Source organism: Pogoniulus pusillus, chromosome 29, assembly GCF_015220805.1.
Source record: "Pogoniulus pusillus isolate bPogPus1 chromosome 29, bPogPus1.pri, whole genome shotgun sequence".
NCBI lineage: Eukaryota > Metazoa > Chordata > Aves > Piciformes > Lybiidae > Pogoniulus > Pogoniulus pusillus.
The window spans coordinates 18,554,085-18,569,526 of record NC_087292.1 but is presented as its reverse complement, the minus strand read 5'-3'; the positions used below and the strand labels follow the sequence as shown (position 1 = coordinate 18,569,526).

The 15,442-nt window shown below is 57.8% G+C and overlaps 1 protein-coding gene across 1 annotated transcript in view; it reads right to left on the bottom strand.

Moving 5' to 3' along the window:
- HNF4A (hepatocyte nuclear factor 4 alpha) overlaps positions 1–14,997 on the bottom strand; it is a 31,285-nt gene extending 16,288 nt beyond the window's left edge. The window contains exon 1 of the mRNA XM_064167639.1: positions 14,798–14,997. Coding sequence (XP_064023709.1) covers positions 14,798–14,846 — 49 coding nt within the window. The 5' untranslated portion in view covers positions 14,847–14,997. The remainder of the gene's footprint in view (positions 1–14,797) is intronic.
- Positions 14,998–15,442: the final 445 nt, after the last annotated feature.

Sequence of the window (15,442 nt, the reverse complement as noted above, 5' to 3'; positions counted from 1 at the left end):
CCTGCTGCCTCCTCTGCCTTGGCTCCGGCCCCTCTGCCTTCTCTTTTATTTCAAATACTTCTCTGAAGGGATTTGCTGAGCCTCCAGGCCTGGACTCCCCGGAGGGGAGGAGGCAGGAGGCAGGGGGTTAATCGTTAATCATCTGGCCCAGGGAGCTGCTGGCTTTTTGGTGGAGCTGCACTGATTCCTCTGCCTGTTTGTTATTGAACCTCGAGGTGCTTTGCCCATCCCGGCTGCCAGGCGCAGGCAGCAGCAGGCACTCCCCGGGAACACCTTCCCAGGCTGCTGACCTTGATGCTGAGCTGCCAGCGTCGGTCTTAATTGTACCTGGGGTGGGAAGCTTGGAAAACACCCCACCAGCAGAACAAGGCTGCTGTTCACGGCTGTCATTGCCTTCCCCTCTCCGCCGCCGGCTGCTTTCTCCCCGGTCTTTCCCTTTTCTGGCTCCCCCATCCCTCCTGCGCCTTTTCCTTTTTCTGCCTCACCCCGGAGAAGGTCAGAGCCTGCCCGGCAGTTCACACCTTGCTATGCAAAGCACCGAGGCACATCTCTCACTTCCCTGTAAACTGAGTTTTACAGGGGTTGGATGCACTGTAAACAGTTCCCACCCTGTAGCCATGCCCAAATGGTGTGTAGGGCTGCAGGGTGCCCTGGGCATCACTGAGACTGCTGCTGCCCACTGCCAGAGCCACCCTGTGCCAGACACCCCTCAAACTTTGCTTTTGACTGATGCACCTTAAAATTGTCCTTAGATGTTTTACAAGGTGGCAGAGCTTTGCTCTGCAGTGGCACTTCTGCTTCAGAAGGTGCAGCTGTTGCCACCAGTGGTGGTTCTGTCACTTTGTCCAGGGGGTACTGACGTCTGACCCACCTGTCCTGGGCGGGAGGGACCAGAGAACGTGGCAGAGCTGCCTGTGCTAACCCAGATGCTCTCCTCCCCTGCTGGCCCTGCTTCAGACAGGAGATATTTCAGTGTAATTGCAAGACCAACAAGTGGGAATTTAACTGAGGGCAGGAGAACAGACTGCTGGTGGTTTGGTGTCTGCTTGCTCTGCAGTGAAAACAGCCTCTAGATGTCCCAGGCTCCTGCACTGGGCCCCCAGCTGCCTCGTGTTTTTGCTCTCCACACACCCCAATGCAGCCCTGGCTCCACTGGCTCCCCAGACCACCCTGGCCATGGTGGCATCGCTGTCACAATGCCACACCAAGAGAACTGCCTTTGGCCAGTGGTGCTAGTGACAGTTTGGTGCTCACGTTTTAGGAGCACAAGGGATCCAGGGCTCTGACTTACAGAGCACTTCCAACAAGCTCTTCTGCCCTGGAGCTGCAGATCTGCTGAGCAAAGCTGAGCACAGGAGGAGCCCCTGGGACTGGTGAGGAACAATCCTCTGCTGCAGGGCAAGCAGACCCCTGGGCTGGGCTCCCAAGAGCGCCACAGCTCTCCATACTACTGTGCCTGTGGCTTTCCCTCCAGCAGGAGCCATCTCCAGCCAAGAATTGTTTTTATGATGTGTGTAGTGGGATCAGGATGCTAAGGCAGATCATGGCCCCTTCCGTGGCCCCGTCCCAGGGACCTCCATCCCCATCCTGGCCAGGCCACAGTGATCTCTTTGATTAGATAAATGCTGCAGACACCAGGTCAAATATGTGCAGGGCTTGCCACAGCGTCTGAGGAAATACCCTAACAGCAGGGCCCCTTCTGCTCTGCTCAGCAGAACTAACCTTGTGCTTCAGTGCCTGCTGAGCACGGAGGGCTGCAAAGGCCACTTGCTCCCCAAGCAGGAAGGATTGGAAGGACCAGAAACAGAATTGGGAGAGGAGATGCACACAGGAGAGGGGCAGATAAGGAACAGGGAAGTTTGGAGAGCCTTAGGTGGCTCATGAGGCTGGGGCTGGCAGTAGGACATGGCACCTTCTGCCCAGGCTCACAGTGGCTCTCATGTTCTCACTACCAGTGTCCTCAATCTGTCACCAGTGCCCCCTCCCAGATCCCTTGTCTCAGCTTGGAGGTTGAGGACCACAACAGTCAGGGACACCCTGCATCTCCTTTGCCCCCAGGATGGGTTCATGATGAATAGGCACTGCCTGCTCCCCAGCCATGGTCTGCTGCATGAGGCTGATGCCTGCCTGGAGATGTTCTGCCTCTGTGCCACTGACATCCATGCCTGGTGGCTCTTGGGACGTCTTGCCAAGGCAGTCATGGCTTGTGCTGGCCCTGTGGCTGTTTGAACTGGTTGTGTGGCCAAGCCAAATGCTGTCCTACAGAAGATGTTTTGTTGTCTCTATCCCAGCCTGAGACAACTCACGGCTGGCAAACCCCCACTGGAGGGCAAAGGCTGTTCCCAGACCAGGTGCTCAGCTTTCAGGCCCTCTCCTCTCCTCTCTCCTCCTGTCCCCATTCTCTGTGCCCTCCACCCACCATTTTCTACACCAGGAGGTGTCTGCGAAGGAGACTGTGAGAGCTCCAGGGCATGAAGTGTTCTGTGGTGATTTCATTTTTGCAATGCCACTGCAAATGCCCAGCAGGATCAACCGCATCTTACATCAGTGATGCCACCACTGCCCCTTGCCACCTCCACTCCAGATCAGCTCCTTCCTTGCCACTCATATCTCCAAGGCCACTGCAGGTTGCAGTGACTTTACCTTGGCATGCCAGTGAGGTAGAGATGGGCTTGGGTCTGAACCAGAGCAGGAAAGCTCCAAACAGAGCTGGGGCCCCTGCTCAGTGCACCAGCATTTGGCCCAGTGAGCTGGGAGGGAGACAAAAGTATGAGACAAAGCCCAGAAAGCCCAGGGGAATGCTCCCAGCGCAGTCATCTCCACACATGCAAAGGTCCCTTCTGCCTTTTTTTTTTTCCCCTTTGAAATTTCAAATTCCAGTTTGTGGCCAAAGTCCTGCCTATCTGAGAGTATAGATCTCCGACCACTGACCAAACTCCACTCAAGCAGTCCCGAGGACTGCTCTTCCCCTTGCCCAGGATTGCCTCTGCTCAGTCCCCGGCACTGCCAGCAGCATGCTGCAGCTTTTGTAGCGCAGCACAAAGTGGATCTGCCACATTTCAGCTTCCATGTCAGCAGCTCCCTTTCTGCATGTGGAATGGGAAGGACCATTGGGAATAACCAGGTAGGAGCCTTATCAGCTGTGATTTCTTTGGGCAGACACTGCAGACAGAAAAGCAGAAGGAGAAAGAGAGGCTGCTTGTACCAGCAACGTGAGCTCCTCATTTAAATTAGGGAAGGGGAGAAAGGCAGCTTCGAGGGGATGGGAAATGAGAGGAGCTGGTGAAGGCAGAGCCTGTCCATGTGGTTAACTGATAACTCCAAGCTGCCTCTTCTCTCTCATCTTTTCTAATTCTCCTGATTAAGATCAACTTATTCTCATGCTAATCATTTCTTGACCTGTTTATTCTGCATTAAAAAATTAACAGAGAGCAGTTTACTGCATGACCTGCTCACACACAACTGCCACAGATTAGCAGGCAGCCCTAAGCCTCTGCACAGGGCTGGGGGTCCTGCAGGCAGCCTGCACAGCTCTGGGATGAGCTCTTTTCCTGTTTTTAAAGAGCAGCTTTTTCTCGAGTCAACAGAAATCCTCTCCCTCTGGGCCTTAGGTATATTTGCTCTGGGGCTATTTCCAAACGGGGAAGATAAAGCCAAGGGCTTGTGTTTTGTCAGACTTTCTGTAAACAGGGATATTTAGGCCAGGCTGTCGAACCCCTCTGCCTCCTGCCTCTGTGTGCCAGGGCTCTGCAGCAGAGCTGCCCTGGCATCAGTGACCAGCTCCAAGGAGCTTGGCAGGGCCTGGAGGGCTGAGGTCAGAGGGGCTGGAGCAAGCCCCTAGCTGAAGTGGTGGAGCTTTGCCTCTGCTGTGGACAATCAGGAGGAACACACAGATGAGAGTCTCCCCCTGTGTCCATCCCCAGGATGTCCCCAGCAGCTGAGAGAAGTGTCCGGGAAAACTGATGATTCAGTGGAAGCTGATTAGAGTCTGTTTGCCCCTGGCCAGCTGCACACAGCATGTCCCTGTCCTGGCAAAACACTTTGTGGGGGTGAACCAGAAAAATCCACCACCTCCATCCAGGGAGGTGGATCAGAAAGGTCCAGCCCTGAGAAGCAGGAGGTGACCACAGACCCATGCCCAGGGGAAGATCAATATTTCACTATCCTTGCTCTGAGTGGTTCACTTTTCCCTGTGCTGAAGCACCTGTCTCTGCAGTTGGGACAGGGGCCTGGGACAGGTGGTGCCTGAGCAGACCTGGACACTGGTGAGCTTGTGGCATGCAGTGGTGCAGCTGAGGGGCAGAAACAGCTTCACCACAACCTCAGACTATGGGTTGCTCACCAGTGCCAAAGCTATCAAAAAGTGGCCAAACCAACCCAAACTATCCAGACCCGCAGGCCATAAAATCACCACATGGAGGATCAAGGCAGGTTTTGGGCATGGGAAAGAGACACTTCAAAGGAGGCAGCAGAGTCTACTTGAGCTCCTTTCCAAAAGCAACATGTGCAGTTCAGCCAGCACTGGGGTGGATGTTGGAGGCAGTTGCTGGGGCTAAAATAACTCCAGCTGCTATGCAAAATGGCAGGGAAAGGGCTGCAAGCATGAGGCCAGGCAGCTCACATCTGGACCTGGAGAGAACTTGCTTAGCAGGTGGATGTGATCTCTTTGGAACTGAAGTAATCTTGCAGCCTCTCAGGAAAAAAGATCCCTACCAAGCTTGTAGTTTGGCAAGCAAGCCTCTGCCTTCAGCCCTGCCAGCTGTCTGCAGGGCTTTGGGGTTTCATGGACGTTTTGCATTCGCCGCATGCAGGGAGAACAGCTCCTGGATCGTTCCAGCTGGTGGAGCAATAGGTGGAGGAGAACAGCCAAAATCAACAGTTTGGCTTTTTAAAAGTGTCTTTTCTCTGCTTTGCAAAGGTGAACACACCAGAGAGCAGCTGGGAGCAACCTCCTGTCACTGCCAGGGCTCTTGGGAGCAGCCCTCGTTAGAAACCAAGGCAAAAGACTGCAGCGCTGCCAGGGGTGTGGGGGGGAGCTGCAGTGGGGCAAGGGTGGCAGGACATAGTCGAAGCCTGTGTGCCCAGAGGAGGACAATCAAGGGCTCCTCAAGGACAAAAAACATCTCCCTGAACCCAGCAGCTGTGGGCTGCTCCAGATGCTCTCTTCCTGCCCCAGGCTGGCTGGCAAAATCAGCCCTGGCTGGGGAGCTGGGGTCTGGGGAAGCATCTCAGCAGTGGCCCACGAGTGTGTCTGATGGCAGGCAGCATGAGGAGAGGGGAAGGCTGCCACAGATGGGAGAAGCTGGTCTGAGCTGGGACAGGCAGCGAAGAGGAGGTGGCAAGTTAAAGTTTGAGCAATCCTGGTTTCTGGAGTCAGAGGGAAACAAGTTAATAATGCAGGATGATTTTGTGCAGAGTGCCCCAAGAGCCACACTTGACCCCAGTGCCCTCAGTCCCCAGAGCACAGCAAGTGCCAGAGAGGTAACTGGGAGCAAAACAGTGCTCAGGAACTCCAGGTCCACAGCAGCTTTGCACCAGTCCAGCCCATGGCCACCACGGCACGCCCTGTGCAACAGAACCATCCTGTCCACTGCCCCAGAAACAAAAAACCACAGCAGAAAGCAAAGGTGTGGGGAGAAGATGTTCATCTGCCACAAAGCCAGGAATGCCAGGAAAGTGCAGTGTACCTGGGCCTGTCCTGAAGCTCTCTACAGGCAAGCTTTGCTGTGTGGAGGACAGCATGGAGAGGCCACCACATGTCCCCTCAGGCAAGACGCTGCAGTGCCAGCTGCCTGGCTCCTGTGAACAATGCAGCAAGCTGCTAACGAGCCTCTGGGTACCTGACCTCTGCCTGCAGTCAGAGCAGCACTATCTGCCACTGCGGCAGGGCCAAGTGCCATTGGCCTCTGCCAAGTGCCATTGTCCTCTGCTGCCATAAAGAGATTAAAGTATATGATGACCATAAAGGAGCTGACTCGAGGAAAAGAGCCACTTCGAGTAACCCAGCCTGGGGTGCTGCAGCCCTGAACTTTCCTACAGCAGTGCCCAGCTGATAAACAGCACAGGAATCTGCTGGGAGCAGCTCCCAGCACATGGCTCCCTGTGAGGTGCTGGATCGAGGAGCCCATCCCACGGGATGGTGGCTCAGTGTGCAGGCTGCCCGTGAACCTCACCACCAGTGCCAGCTCTGCATGCAGGGAATGTCTCAAACAAGAGGAGCCCCTGGTGCTGTGCTGTGCCCTGAGCTCAAGCAGAGGCCGGCATAGTGGATTGTGGATGAGGCTCTGCAAGCTGCAGCAGTAGGGGGCTTGGGATGCTCGAGACTTGTCCTGCAGTGCCCTGAGCCTCCCTGCTGGCTCCCCTCCACACCCCTGAACACAGAGGTGGAGACCAGCACTGGAGGATAACCCAGAAAGCCTTTCCAGTGAGAGCTCTGTGCAGCTGGTGAGGTTGGCTTCACAAGTACTTTTCTCTTGGTTGTCTTTAAGCTTTCAGGGATGGGTAAGTCCCACTGCAGAACTCTAGCTAAGGAGCAGGCATCAAAGAGAGAGCAGGACCAGGCTTCTGCCACACGTGGGCAGGATCTGTCCCAGGCCTGCTGAGGCTGCAGTGCTGGGCAGTGAGACCAGACACTAGAACTAGGTTGAGAATTCATTTCCCAAATGGTGCAGGCAGTCACAGCAGCCTGGCTGCACCACCTCTGTTCAGAGAGCAACAGCACCCTCTCCACCATGCCCCTCATCTTGGGGTACCTCTCCTCAAGCCCCAGAGCCAAGCTTGGGGACATCAGCCATGGCCACCCACAAACCTGCACTCTGCGTGGGGCAAATCTGAAAGCAGAGAGGTGGAGGTCCCCTCAGTGCCAGCCAGACAAACGTGGGGGAGGAGTATATTTTGGCTGCTCCAAAATCCCACTGGAGCCCCTGGGGGTTGCCTGTGCCCCTCATTCACAAACCCTCTGCAGCACTGCCTGCACAGCCCTGAGTGCCAGGGGAGCATGGGGAAGTACCTGGTGTGTCCTGGAGCAGGTCACATCTGCTGCCATTCATCTTCCAGGGGTGCTCAGCTCCGAGGGCAGAGCTAGGGGAGTCTCACCCTCGGATGGGGCAGTCCAGCCAGCGAACCCCCACAGGCTGTGGGGCACGAGCCATGGCTGGGAACTGGCTGTGGCACGGCAGCAGGACCCAGCTAATCCCTTAATGCTGGTCACAATGAGATTTGATGGGGAGCAGGAGGCTGTGCTGCAGAGCTGCAGGCTTTAAAGGCTTCTGACCACCGCCTGGAGGGGGATTATAAGGTGGCTCTGGGGTTGCACCCCACTGCCGGTGCCCGCAGCCATGCCTGGTGCTTTCTGGGCCACCTTTCCAGGGTGCTCTCACTCTGGCCTCTGGCCTGGCACTGCATTTCTGTGGAGCAGGGTATGCCTGACTGGGCACAGAGCTCTAGAGCCTGCTCCAGAAGATGTGCCTAAGTGTTTAAGAGCAGGAGTGGTACAGCTGGGACAGTCCAGGGCGAAGCAGGGCAGCAGGCAGGGAGCCACACACATGGCAGTGTTCCCCAGAACTACTGAGGCTGGAACAGACCTCTGAGATCACCAAGTCTAGCCTCTGACCTAACACCACCACACTGACCCCACCATGGCACTAACTGCCACATCCAACCTTTCCTTAAACACCTCCAGGGACCGCAACTCCACCACCTCCCCGGGCAGTCCACTCCAGTGTCTAATGGCCCTTCCTGTGAGGAAGTGCTGCACTGTTCCTGGTACAAGGCAAGATGCCGTTGGCCTTCTGTGCCAGCTGGGCACACTGCTGGCTCATGTCCAGCTGGTTGTCACCCAGCACTGCCAGGTCCCCCTCTGCCAGGCTGTTCTCCAGGCACACATTCCCAGTCTGCAGTGCTCAGCCCTGAGCTTTGTGTCCTGCAGACCTCAGCAAGCAGCTCCAGTGACTCAAACTACCCCTGAAGTCATTGCTGCCACTCTGCCACAGCTCCCTGGGTGCTTGCTGGGCTCTACCAGTGGCCTCCTTTCCCCAGTTTTGCTGAAGCTGCAAAACTCTCAGGGTTGAGATTTCCTCCCTGCTGATGCCGCTTGGTGCTGCCAGGGGAATCCAGGGGGCTCCATGTGCCAGGCACCTGAAATGTTGGCTGCTCCCTTGCACTGCAGCCAGGCCAAGGCAAGTGCAGCAGCAGGCAGGGGGACTCTGCTGCATCACACTGCAAGAAGCCCCCGCAGGGCTGCACTCTGGGCGTTCCGTGGAGCTGCTGTGGGCTCTCTGTCGGCTGAGCAGGGCAGGGGAGCACGGCGCCGGGGCCTCGGCGGCGTGTGCGGGCACATGTGGCCCTGCTCAGCCCCGAGGGGCAGGGGTTAGAGCGGCACTTCAGTGGCTTCGCACAGACACCCAGCAAGGAGCTGAGTGCTGAAAGGGAGACCTGGCCCCGCTGCGGGCAGCGCAGTGCCGCACGGCCGCGACCCTGCGCACAGCCTCGCCGGGCTGCGCCCGCCCGAGCACTGAGGCTCCCGTGCCCCTGCGCTCTCCCTCCTCCTCAGACGACTCTCCTCTCTCCGAGCCTGCCTCTCCTCTCTGCCTTGGCACAGAGCTCGTTTCTGCCCTCCACGCACCACCCTGAAGGCACAGCAAAGGAGAACCACTCCGTAACGGCTCCTGCCCTGTTCCTGCCAGCCTCCGCTGCCCGGGCTGCCGGGGGGCATTCGGTCAGCGTGGGGATGGCAGCTGCCAGCAGCTTCCAGGAGGCTCCTGCTGCGCCAGCAGTGGGCGACGAGCGGCAGGGGAAGGGCGCAGCGGCGATGGGGCCGGTGCCAGCACGGCCGTGCGCGGCAGGCAGGGCAGGGCAGGGCCGGCCCCGAACTCTGCCTAGCCCGGGACAGCTCCTGCCCGCTTCGCCTCGCTCAGGGGACACACCCAGGGCGACAGAGCGCTCCCGGCTGGTGCCAGGCCCCAGGCTGAAGCTGAGGGCAGCCCCCAGCTCTGTTTCCATCAGGGTGCCCAGCTGGGGGCAAAGCCTCCATCTCCATCCCACCACCGTTTAGTCCTCGAAGGCAGCAGACTCCAGGCAGAGGAGCAGCCAGGGCTGTGGGTCTGGAGCACAGCTCTTTGTCCTTCTGTCCCTCTTGCTTCCTTATTCCACTTTTCCTGATGCCACCTTTGCCCTGCTGGCGCCAGGCTCTCCATTCCAGCTGCTTCCCTCAGGTGCCCATCGGTGCCTTCTCTGCTTCCTCCTGCCGGGACACCCCGCCCGGGCTGAGCCTGCGTGCCCCTGGGGCAGTGTCTGCTCCAGTTCACAAGCTGTGCTGGCTGCGAGTGAGAGGCCACACAGCTGCTGGCTGGCACCTGCCACGCAGACAGGGCTTTTCCCACCGGGCAATTCTTATTTTACGCCTTCTGCTGCGTGCCCAAATTTTGCCCTGTCTGTTAACCTGACACACTGCCCTGCCTCACCACACGTGGTCCAGTTTCCTTGGGTGGCGTTAGTTCCAGTGAATCCTCTTCCCAGCCTGAGCTGCTGGGGCAGGGGGGTGGACCCAGTGATGGGCAGGACTCACCCAGCCAGCTGGAAACCAGGACAGGCTGGCACATGGGAAAGGATCAGCAGCAGCTTTTTATTGTGGGGCAGCAGGGCTTTGGGGACTGTGCCCAGAGTGCTGAGTCTTCCCTGGGCGCAGGAAGGGAGAGGTGTGGCTGGGCAGGGCAGGGGTAGCTGGGCTGAGCAGCACCTGTGAGCGCTGCTGGCAAGCAGGCTGAGAGGGCTCAGCTGCTGGTCCTGGCCTGTAAAAGTGCTGTGGCACTTGCTGAGGTCTGTGCAGGCTTTACATCTCTTGTTCTCAGAAGTGCCATGTGCTTGGTTTTGCCCCTTCCCTCAGCCCTGTCTGTTGACATGAGCTGTCCTGAGCAGAGCCATGCCAGGAGGCTGCCGTGCGGCTCTGTGGTGCTTCCCAGCCTCCCAGCTTGTCACCCACGTGGCCTCATATGTGCCCATGCCCAGCCTGGCTCTCTGCTGCAGAGCCAGCTGAAAGGTGCCCACTGGTCCCATGCTGAGACTCTGGCCCCACACTCAGGTGGGATCTGAGCCAACAATCCTGGCAGGAGAGTTCTGGAGTGGATGGGCAAAGCCATGGGGAAGATGCTGCTCTGGCAGACTGGGAGAGGATGGACAAGGTCAGAGGTCAGTAGAGCTGCCATGAACATTGGAGTGCCCAACCAGTCTGTCTGTCCAGAGAGACAAAGTGTCAGGGCTCCCAGAGCACCACTGCAGAGGAGATGCCCACATGATGGCCAATGGCAAGAGGCACAGCACTGCCTAGTCTTCACCTCCAGTCCTCTTGCCAACAGAAGATGCCAGAACTGTCTGAGTCCAAAGGGACACCTTGGGGTTGGGCTCAAAGGGCCTGAGGCCGTGGTGATGGTCTCCATCTGCCCCTTCAAATCAGGGATCCTGGTACCACTGGGATGCAGCCTGAGTCCCTGCAGAGGCTGCAGCCTTTCAGGATAGAACGTTTGGTCCAGCCTTGCAGAACCTGCAGCTTTTTGGCGCCAGGATCTGTTTGCTCCTTCGCTGCTGGTGCCTTCCCACAGCAGTCTGCTCTGCACGAAGGAGCTCCTCTCACACCCCCAATGCATCATCCAGAGACCAACAATATTTTTTGAGGCACTTCATGGAGGCATTTGCTGGGTGATTTGCTGCTGATGCTCAGCCCAAAGCTCAGCCAGAAGTCATCCATTGGAGTGATTGCTTCTGGGAGCTGGCTTTGCTGAGAGGCCCCAGAGGCAGTGTGGAGCCTCTGCCCAGCACAGGTGAGCCAACAGTCCTGGGCTCACCATGCAGCCACTGCCTTGAAACCTGCCTTCTGTGAAATCCTGCAACATTTGCCATTTCTACAAGCACCCCTGCCAGGAACATTGTTTGCTTGAATATTTGAGGCAAGCAAACAGAGAACACAGTCATGGCCATTTTCTTGCAGTCTTTGCCCTGTTCTAACCCCCAGCCTGCCAGCAAGGACACTTGCAGGTGTGCCCCCTGCCCAGTGTGCCCGCTGGCTCTGCCCTGTGTGCTGGCCTTGGTCCCACTGCAAATCCTGATGTATTAAAAAGCAAATTGCCTGTCCCGTGCTGCCTGCAGGACCAGCAGCACCATCACTCACTTCCAATAAACATTTCAGTGCCATTTAAGAAGTGTCATCAGCAGAGTAGCAGAGCCTGGCAGCACCACACCTGCCCTGCACAGCACAGCGACAGCTCTTCCCCAGCCTCACGCTGCCCTCCTTCCACAGCTGCAGCTCACTGGGCACTGCCAGCAACCCTCTGTGCTCACTGCCATCACGTTTGCTCTCTGGGCCCTCCACGATGAGGGGAACATCCCCAGCTCTTTCCCAAGGAAACCTCCACTGAGCACCAGCAAACAGCCCTTAGGATCAAGCCAGGGTGGCTAAAGCAGTGTCTGCTCCTTCCTAGAGCAGCAAGACTCCTTGGCTGCCCTGCTAAGTGCTGACCCTGCCAGCAGTGTTACAGCCACCCCCAGCAGCCGGTGGGGACAGTGGGAGTGGGCACAAGGAAGGAGGCTCTTCTGGGTGTCCTCCCACGTGCTGATCCCCAACCACCTCTGGGGCATGGGCACAGAGCACAAGGAACAGTGGAATTAAATAGTAGCTGACAGGAGAAATCAAAGTGGAAAGGCTCAGTTTGGGTCATATCTAGTGGAAAGCTGTAAAAAATGAGGTCTGTTGGGCAAAGGAAAGTAATATCTGCACAGTGAAAAGTAAAATCTCTTAGGAATTCTGCCTCCTCTTATATTCTTTTTCTGGAGCCTTTCTCTCTGACCACAGCAGCTCCACAGCTCTGGTGTCCTGCATTTCCCAGAGAGTTCCCAAATCTGCTCTGCTGAGCCGGCCTCAGCCATGGGCCAGTGCCTGCAGGAACCAACAGCCCTGGGGATCCCCTGCTCCCAGAGCTGCTCCAGGAACTGGGGAGTGGTGCTGCTTGGGCTGGGATTGAGGGCAAGTACCCGGATCGTTCCCAAGTCTTGATGGGAGCATAAAGCCAGGGACTCCCCCACACCCTTACCTCCCCTCTGCCCCCCAGAGGAGCATCATCTCTCTCTGTCCCCATCCCTGGCCCTCTCACACACCCATCTACAGCCTGCTCTAGAGTTTCAGCTCCAGCATGCTCAGAGGAGCCCTTTCCATCTCACAGCCCATCCCCAGCAGCTGCTGCTGAGGATACTGAACTTGCCCTGCAGCCCTTGGGGAACTGTGGCATCATTCCCTCCTCACTCAGGAACCCAGGCATGGGTCTGGACAGGACAGCTTGGTCACAAGGCACCCCCCAAGTCCTTTACACAAACTACAGGGAAATTCTTGCCCCCAAAGTATTGGGGTGAGTGCTGAGGCCAGTGTGGGCCAGGCATGGATGGGGAGGGTTGCAATCCTGCAGCAGGGCAATGCCACACTCTGCCCTTACTGATGGCACCACTGCAAAGAGCAGGTGAGCCCTGCCAGCTGTCCCAGAGCCCCGGGAAATATCTGCGTAGCCCCTCCAAGGCTGCAGGCTCACCTGGTGGAGCCTGATAGGTGCTCACTGGCTGAGCCCCAGCAATGCCAGTGCAATGCCAGGGCAATACCAGCTGGGGTGTCTTGTCCTGCCAAGGCCTGCAGTGGCAGTGCTGGTGGGCACAGCACCGATGCTGCTCTGCAGGGCACTCCCATTGCTTTGCAAGGGGATAAATCCCAGTGGCCCTGAGAAGGGTTTGGCCACCACTTTGCCATCTGCCCCATGGTGCATCCCAGGTGCTGCACTCAACCTGCTGCCCAGCCCAGCCCCATGACACTGCAGGCTCCTGGGGAAGCCAGTTCCTGCATCCCTGCCAGTCCTTCCTCTCCTCTATTTGGATAACTTTTTCACCGGTTTTATTTATGAGGACTCCCCTCCCTGTGCCAACACTCTGCATTTCCTCTTTGGGCTGGAGGCCTTGCTCACTTTTTCAGTCTTCTTACTTTTCTCTCACCCCCTTGCAAGGCCCCAGGCTCAGCAGCTCAGCCTCACAACAAGCTGGCAGGCAGCGGCTGCCGGCTGCAGCAAGCTTTGTTTGGCCACGGGAGCAGATGGGGAGAGCAAGCCACAGGTGGGATGTGCACTCAGTCTTCCCCAGACAGTTCTGCCTGCATCTGCCCCAGCTCAGCTGCCTCTGCCCACTGACCCTCAGGCTGAAAAAAACAGGAGAAAACTAGAATTAAGTTTAAAGAATCAGAAGAAAATTAATGGCAGGAAGCTTTGCCTGCACATGTGCCAGGGCTGCCAAGCAGCTGCTGACATTAGAGCCAGCTGCAGGTGGGCAGAAGTTAATTGTAAATGATTAAAGGGCTGGTCCAGCTCCTTAGGTTACCTTGGTGAGGCAAAGCTTGCTGGTCACTGCAGAAATGAAGCTGCCTTGCATGCTGGGACTCAGCAGAACACAGAAACCTTGGATTTAGGGGCACCCAGACCCGGTCACCCCACACTGCTGTCTCCTCCAGGCTGATGGGAAAGTCACTTGAGCCCCCCTTTCACCTGCAATGAGGCACAAGGCAGTCTCCAGGAGCTCAGTGACCTCCCCTCCAGCTCAGGGCTTCATCACTGCAGTGCAGATGCCCAGGACAGGAGCAGGTTAGAGCTGGAGGTGGCACCTGAAGGATGCTGTAGGCCTGGAGCAAGTGAAGCCACCACCCACAATAGGGCCATAACCAAGCATGAAGAGGTGCCCTGGGTGCCCACAAGCCTTCCTGGGGCCTGGCTAGAGCACAGGTGGCAGCTGGAGCAGGGGCTGGTGAGGCTGTAGGAGTTTGTGAGAGAGATGTGGCAAAGGGGAAGAGGAGCAGGATATGGATAGCAAAGCAAGGAGAGAGAAGGTAACACCATGAAGAGGTAGAGGCTGTGATGAAGACCCCAGGGAGTGATGGAGAGCCACGAGGATGTGATGAGGAACTTTGTGACTGACAGCTCTCATCTGCTGGGGCCTCACTCCACAACCTGGCCATGCCCAGGGCACTGTGGTTAGCAGACCATGCAGGACCAGAGTAGCCTCAGCTCCTCACTGTGCAGAGAAGCTGCAGCATGGGTGTGGCTGGACCTGTCCCAGGGATCACAGCAGGCCAATGCCAGCCTGGGCAGGAAGACCCCATCCTCTGGTGCCCACATGCATTTGTTGGCAATTGGCACTGGGCATAACCAAAGAGAGCAGCAGTGTGGGGCTGCTCTGGGCTGGTACCTGATGTGCCACAGAGGGAGTGTGGGCACAGGCCTGGTAGGCATCTCCCTGTGGCTGGGTAGCCCAGCAGTGATGTGTTGCCCAATGGTCTGCACCACAGAGACTGGAGGCTGCTGCTCATCCTGGCCGAGCAGCCTACCCAGCTGTAATGCCAACCTGGCCCTGGCCCACAGTGATAGGACAGCATTGGCCAGTGCCCACTGTACCCAGGCCTGCAGCCCGGGCGTGCCATGGGCCATCTGCAGCTCTTGCACTGGGGCTGGCTGCACGTCCCACAGCAGCACATCAGCTCCTAAGCTGCTTTCACTTCTGCTGCCAGCCCAGCAGCAGCCCCTCTGCCAGCTCTGTCAGTCCTGCCAGCTGCTGGGACAGCCCTGCTGCCCTGGCAGAGGAAACAGGCACTGCCCGGGTGTCTGTAGAGCACACTGGGGACCCCCGTCCTGCCTCCGGCTCCAGCCTCTGCAGGTCCCTGGGCCGCTGGGGGGCTGCTGCCCGCTCCCAGCCCCGCTCCCCGCGGGCGTGGGGTCGCCGTACTCACCACACGGAGCCTCCATCCCAGCGCTCGGCTGCGTGCTTACAGTGACCATGGCCGCCGGCCGCTGCCAGGGGCACCTGGGGCCAACGCCAGAGGAGGAAAAAGAGATCTAAATAAATAAATAAAATGTCTCTCGCTGAGGATCGGGGCGCGGGCGGGAGGGAGCCGGCAGGCAGGGCGAGGAGCCTGCCCCTCCTGTTATCTTATTGATTCGCTTAATCAGGGCTAATGTGGGTGGGGATGTTAAACAGTAACCAGGCTCTGGTGGAAACCAATCTGCGAGGTGTTGCTGTAGCTATAGTAACTGCTGCCAAGCTGGGAACTCAAACATGGCTTTTACTGGACTCTTCTGGGGCTCCCATCCCCACCCGGTGTCAAGGCTGGGGCAGCCACGGGGCTGGGGTTCACCTGTGGCTCAGGCAGGACGAGGTGGCCAGATCCTGCTCCTCGGCACCCAGGGCGCTGCCAGGTGCGGTGCCATCACCCACCCGTGATGGGCAAACCATGGCTGAGCCTGGGTGCCAGCCAGGAGCAAGCAGTGCCCAGGAGGCCAGGGACTGAGGGGTGACTTGGGCAGAGCAGAGCCCAGCTAAGGCATAAGGGGCAGAAGTGAGCCAGGGCTTGTTGCCTCTCTGCAGGACTGGAGGG